Source organism: Pyxicephalus adspersus, chromosome 5, assembly GCF_032062135.1.
Source record: "Pyxicephalus adspersus chromosome 5, UCB_Pads_2.0, whole genome shotgun sequence".
In the NCBI taxonomy this organism is placed as follows: domain Eukaryota; kingdom Metazoa; phylum Chordata; class Amphibia; order Anura; family Pyxicephalidae; genus Pyxicephalus; species Pyxicephalus adspersus.
In genome coordinates this window covers 106,135,756-106,142,457 of record NC_092862.1, presented here as the reverse complement: position 1 = coordinate 106,142,457, position 6,702 = coordinate 106,135,756, and the positions used below count along the sequence as shown (strand labels likewise).

The window sequence follows — 6,702 nt, the reverse complement described above, 5'->3', positions numbered from 1 at the left end:
AAACATTGAAACAATGTTGAAAATTCTTTAAATTGATGTATAGACTCTGATGTTGTTATTGATTAGCCAGATTGATAAGCCTTTGCAATGACACTTGGAAACACTCAATTGACTAATGGAACTAAATATGCAAGTGTGCAGAGGAAAATGGCACATGGTGGGAATAAATGGATCTTCTGTGCAAATTCTGCATTAGTGCAGAAAAGTATGCAGTGTATGAAACACTCAGCAGATTCGTTGAGAAGCCAAACCTGTGCAACTTTGCCTTTGCCTTCCTGTTCAATGTGAGGCGTCAAAGCATTATCCTAAAGAAGGTTGTTCTGGGTGAATAAAGCAATGTGAAACATCTAGGTGTCAGATTTTCCTTTTAACTTCTAGCTCATTTTCTAAATGACTTTATTAAAAGTTACAACATGTGATTCCAAAGCCATTGATTTGATAAAGTCACTCCCAATCTTCAAGCAAACTGCAGGGCTGCAATTCTGTATGATAAAGAAGTATGATATTTCTCAGTCATCTCTTCTGTCAATACCATTATTACATTGTCTAGGTGTACTTGGATAGCTTCAAGTCTGCTTTGACATGTAATATTAAAGTAAAATATCCTGCTTGTAGCACAATTATTACTAATAGCAAAATTCTGCTTCTTCTTAGAAGATACAGAGAACATTTATGGTTTTGCCCATTTTGACCTGCATTTAAAGCAGAACTAAACTCATTGATGGATCGTTAGCTTCAGCCATAATCAGCACATATGCACTACACACTTGCCAATCATAGCACAGGCTTAAACATACTTACCTTTTTTGCAGCCGCCCTGCTGCGATGACAGGTGCAGGGCTTTTAATCAGTGCATGCTCAGAAGGCATCTTCACCCCCAACTCCATAATAGTCTTCTCTGAAACCTTTGGATGGCCACTGATGATGTCTTGTTCAGAAGTTACATTGAGCATGATATATTAAAGCTCTCCAAGACTGGAGAAGATACATTTTCAACAGTAAACATGGGTTATTCAGAAAACCTGGAATGGATATCTTTAAAGTAATTTGCTTTGTTGATTAAGGGATTAGATCCATTCCAGGTTTGCAGGATCACCATGGTTCACTGATGAAAGTGTATCCCTCCAGCCTTGGAGAGCTTTAATAAATTAGGCCCACTGTTTCTGGCTGCTGACTGTGTGTAAGACACCTCCGCATACAAGGCCAAGCTTTCTTCCTTCATTGTGCATAAGCAGCACAGTGTAGAGCTTAATCAAAAAAGCCACCAGAAGCCAGGAATTTATATTTTTGACAAAAGAGACATCGAAGGTTTATCAATTATTACAACCTCCTGGTGACATTTTGTTTTCTGAGCATAGGTCCACTTTAAATGTAAAACAATTCAGACAATTTTTTATTTTAGTGTTCTGCAATCATACACAGTGAGATCTGTTCCACACAGACAGCACAAAAACCTCAAAGATAATTAGGGCCCATGTTGATGGGCTTTAGGCTTGTGTCAATGGCATTGGCTTGCAGTCAGTTTGAGATGATTCATTTGAAATTTAATGACAGGTACATTGCAGATAACCTCCTGTTGATCTGCATTTTACCCACTACAATCAATTTTTGTATTTCCATGTATGGATGTACAAAACCAGCAAATCAAAATCCATCAGCATTGGCCCTAAAAATGTGGTTATAGATTCAATATACTACTAAAATATAAGTTTTGGGTGGTATGACTCTAACAAAGCAAATCATTGTAAATCGTTTTAATTATTTGTAACCAGATGAAGGCTATAGGGTGGTTTCAGAATAAAAGTGCACATGTAAAAGCATAAAAACCTCAGAATAGTTTGTAAAACAATGTTCTCATCTTACTTTGATAATGCTAGGGCACGGTTTACTCGTTCTTCAAGTCCTATGGTCCCCAAAGCTTTCCACATCAACCAGAATTTGAATGCATCTGCACGTCTACTGCACTGAATAGATTTGTCTCCTGTATCGTATCGAACATCATAGAATTTATCTTGCTGGAAGAGATAGGAGGCTTCTGCTGAATGACACCTCTTAAGCAGGTCCTGCAAAACAGCATGGGAGATATTAAGAAAATGGAGCGCCAATAATGGCTCTTACTTTTTTTTAAGTGTAAAATAAAATAAGAGTAAAGGGAAAATTTCCTATCTGTAAAGAAGGTCACAAGGCCAATAACTCAGCAGATCGAGCACAGAGAAGTATAAGACTAACCAGGAGGATTCCAAAATATGTGTAACTGTACTGAAATTGCAGCTACACTTTAACTCTGACTTACGTACAAAAAGATACATTTACAAAGAAATGGGAGAACTGTTTTGCCTGCCAAGAGATATTTTATTTATGCTTATAAAGTCTTGTTATCTACAATTTTCTGCTAGACAGATTCGGGAGCTGTACTGCAGTCCGAAATCCAGCCCAGCTTGTGACTTGACAAAAAAAAGGAACAGCAGGCATTTACCGTTTGCACTCCTATACGGTGCCCCTAGACACAAGAGGACAGTCAATCAATACAAACACTTGTGGTCATCCTGGTTGAAAATCTAAAACATGCACAGGTGTGACCCAAAGTAATTCTGGAGAATCAAGGTAGAATCAGACAAGGATGACTTCTGTGCTATGTAGGAGGACAGAGTCGGGTGTCACATCCTCATCTTTTTTCGCAGCCCTCTACAACAGCGGTCGCCAACCGTTGGTCTGCAGACCACTTGTTGTACACAAGAAAATTTTGGTGGTCCGCAGCTCTGGCCAGTGCGCCCCCCCAGGGGGGTCTTTCTTCTGACCTCACTGGGGGGCACACTGGCCAGAGCCATGGACCATGTCCTCGTACACATCGCAGGCTCAGGGTAGTGGGCGGGTTGTGTCTCTGGACCTGCTATGGGAGAATGGGCGGTTTCTGGCACCATGACGTCACTCAGCTCCCCCTGCATGCGCGGCCTGGAGTCCATGCAATTAGTGGTCCGTGACAACCAAATGGTTGGCAACCACTGCTCTAGAGAACAGAAGAGCACTGTGTGTACAGCACTCGTTCATACTTGCTTCCCTAGAAATGATCAGGAAAGGTAGTTTCCAGCAACATTAATCTAATGTGTGTATATGCCCTTATGTCTCTTTAAATGTAAGTTTCTCCCAGGCCAACGAGGGAAAGAAAGAGAGTCTACCCCAATGTTAACTGTTCACCACAGATAAGCAACACCCAATTGTGCCTCCCCTATTCTTAGAAATTTTTTGTACTGTACACTTGGTAATTGCAGAAAATGGGGGCAAACTGCAGGATGACAAGGAAATGTTTATATCATTGTGTGTATATCATTATACTGTATATAATTTAATATCAACCTAACAACACTGGAGATTTCCTTAAATGATGGGATTTCCTTTTCTTATGAATTACTTTGAGTGCACCTAAAATATTTGCTAACTTGTATGTATAATTGCTGTGGCATACACAAACATGCTTACTCAAAAGTCTTGTTTATCGTACAAGACCAGCATTTGCTCTTGACTTTAATGATCATACTGAATAGAAATGACAGAGTAGGCTACATTTCTTGCATTACTCCTAGTTTTATGAATAATGAGTACTGTAGCAAATCTTATTGAACTGTGATACAATTTTTTTTTTACTTGGCACAATGCAAACCAAACCAATCTCTATAATGATTGCTGTAGTCCCCAAAGAATTGCCATCTGTTTTGAAAGCCTTCTTTTTATGCCATACATTCGCTCCTCTGTACATTTTTTGCAATAAAACTTGACAGCATTTCAACAGTACATTAAATACTGACAGAGGAAAAAAAAAACAGTTCAATCTATTTCAAGAGCTAGACAAATTATATTTTGCTGGGTTTCTGGTAAAGAAAAAAAAACTGATTTTTTTTCTTATAACACATTTCAAGCATTGTGCTTTTTTTTAGAAATATGGTAAAATGAGAAGGTCACACCTTTGGAAGTACAACGAACGTGTTGAAATTAATAACCATTCATTCTACAGCAGTATTTTTTACAGGAAAGCATGCATATATTTAAAGGACACGTGTACAAGATCTCTTACTAGGAGCAGACATAGATTGCCAATCTGTCACCTCTTGTGTCTCGCATATAGAATTGCATGGTCTGCCCAAATCCACTAAATGCATACTTTAAAGGACAAAGGTACCTTGGTAGTCCAATTTACAATAAAGTATACATTAGGTGTAGTAACAACTAAACACAGCAATTAGGATAAAACATAGCAAGAATTTACAGGATGTACACAGCCAATTAACCTAACTGCATGTTTTTAGAATGTGGGAGGAAATCAAAGTACCTGGACGAAATTCATGCAAACCAAGAAGCTCCTTGCAGATACTGGCCGAGCCAGGATTCAAACCTAGGACCCAATGCTGCAAAGATTAGCGTGCTAACCATGGGGTCAATCATTCTTAGTAATAAAAAGAGAGAGATTTTGCAGTACAGGGCATCACAGCTGGTTCAGTGCTTTGCAACGCTAGGCCGGAGGTTGGAATCACAGCCAGGACGCTATCTGCAAGGAGTTGTATGTTCAGGGGGTGGGTTTCCATTGGGTACTCCAGTTTCCTCCAACTTCTCAAAAAAAAAAACATGCAGTTAGGTTAATTGGCTTTCCCTCAAAAATTGTCCTTGGACTATGTTAATGACATATGACTATGGTAAGGTCATTAGATTGTGAGCCCCTTTGAGGGACAGCTAGTGACATGACTAGGACTTCGTAAAGTGTTGCGTAATATTTCGGAGCTATATAAATTCTGTGCAATAATGATAATATTAATTCCAGTGCCAGTTGCCATTTGATTGTTTTATTTAGTACAAAGGTACTCTTTTCATTCACAATTAACACAATAAAACACCTAAAAAACAGATAAAAACATTACTGTATAGGAACTGTTCTTGCAGGTCACTGGCTGGCTCCTTCTGTCCATTTACACCAAGCACTCCCTGATGCTTAGGGTACATGATTTGTATAAGCCTGCGTTATATTGATACTGCAGACCTTGGTTGCCACCAACAAACCCACACCACAAAGCTCAATGCAGGCAAATACAAAAACCTGTGTTTTTGTAGCTATATATTTCATTGATGCACCAGTGGTAAGCAAATCAGTGCTAAGCCCAGATAATCAAAGATATTATTGATTATGACAAAAGAAGTCAAGAATGCTTTATTTTTATCTTTAGATAAGGGAAGTATGCTCCCTTAAAGGTGTTTTTTACTTCTTGAATTATAGTTGAAGTATAGAATATAGAAGTGAGAAGTATAGAAGTACAGTATAGAAGTGAGAATTTACTTTGGCCCCAGAAGCTGCACAAACTTATCCTCCTTTTTCTCCCCTGCTAAGTTGTTCGTCCACCAAGAGAAAGACAGGCAACCTGGAGTAAGTTGACTTTACTTGGAGCTTACAGTAAGGTACGAGACTGGGACATTGAACCAGCAAATGAATTACATGGATATTGAAAGCAAAATCTATGTCACTTGTTCCAAACAGGTAAACAACATCATTTTATTTTCATTATTATTTAATATTAGGCAGCAGCATTGTCTTGTGATAGGGAGGGAGGAAGTCACCTGCTCCCCATACCAAGATGAAGCATATGTGCAACAAATGTACATTTGTGTGGTATAGCATTTGTTTGGCAATAAAATAAACCTGTTGCTTTGCTTTGCAGGGGTGAAATACAGGTGTGCCTGAAATCATTTGTATAACCCCTTAATCTGAGTGATCCTTGCTTTGGATTTCCTAACCTAAAAGTCCACGATTTATTATTTTTTTTCTCCAGAGTTGTCACTCTCTATAAACCTCATTGATCTTGTTGGGAATTACTAGAACTTAGTGAAGCTACCATATTGATAGAACTGAAAGCTTTATAATGTCAGGAATTGATCTTTGCCATGCACACTACATTGCAGTTACATTTTGCAGGCACAAATCAAATATTATATAATTTTATTTTAATATGATTTAATTATCATTTGTGTGTTTAAGGATACATAACCCTAATAAACAAGTGTACACATTTACTTTCTGAACTGTCATATCTAGAGATTTTTTTTCATTTTAGCTTAATTTTACGTGAATGAGCAGGTGGTATAAACCCAGCCAATCAATATTATCATTTGATCTGACAGTAAGCCTTCAGTTAAAATTAAGCCCTCAAATACATTGCTAAAATGTTTACATGGGTCTATGCTGGATGAGGCAGGAAAATGTACAGTAAAAGACAGCTTTGAAAATGCTGAGTGGTACTTTGACTAAGCAGTTGAAAATGAGAAAGCCTTACTGATTACACGGAAGAGTAGACTCACTAAAGATAATGAATTCATACAAGTCAGGACTTTTTTTCTCTTTGATAGGCATAGGTTGATCCAAGTAGAAAATTACTTTTTTGACTGCACAACTGCAGCAGGAGTAAATCGATTAATTTATTCGACAAAGGGCGCTTTATGGTTCTTTAAGCAAAATAAAGGAAACAAAGGCAACAATAGCTTTTTTCTCTAAAAATGCAACAAAAGGAGTGGTATAGGTGTATAGAATTTTAAAACCTACAAACCTGAACATAAAATGGATCACACAGGCAAGATAATAATAGTTGAGACATGAGAAAAGTCAAGTAAGGTGTTATTAGTTTCCCACCTATGCAATTTTTCATTTTCCTTCTCTATTATCAACCT

At 37.9% G+C, this 6,702-nt stretch overlaps 1 protein-coding gene across 2 annotated transcripts in view; it reads right to left on the bottom strand.

The window, feature by feature from the left end:
* Window positions 1-6,702, bottom strand: part of GADL1 (glutamate decarboxylase like 1) — a 150,903-nt gene that overhangs the window by 51,169 nt on the left and 93,032 nt on the right. For both annotated transcript variants that reach the window (XM_072412378.1, XM_072412379.1), the window contains one exon: window positions 1,864-2,063. In XM_072412378.1, coding sequence (XP_072268479.1) covers window positions 1,864-2,063 — 200 coding nt within the window. The remainder of the gene's footprint in view (window positions 1-1,863; window positions 2,064-6,702) is intronic.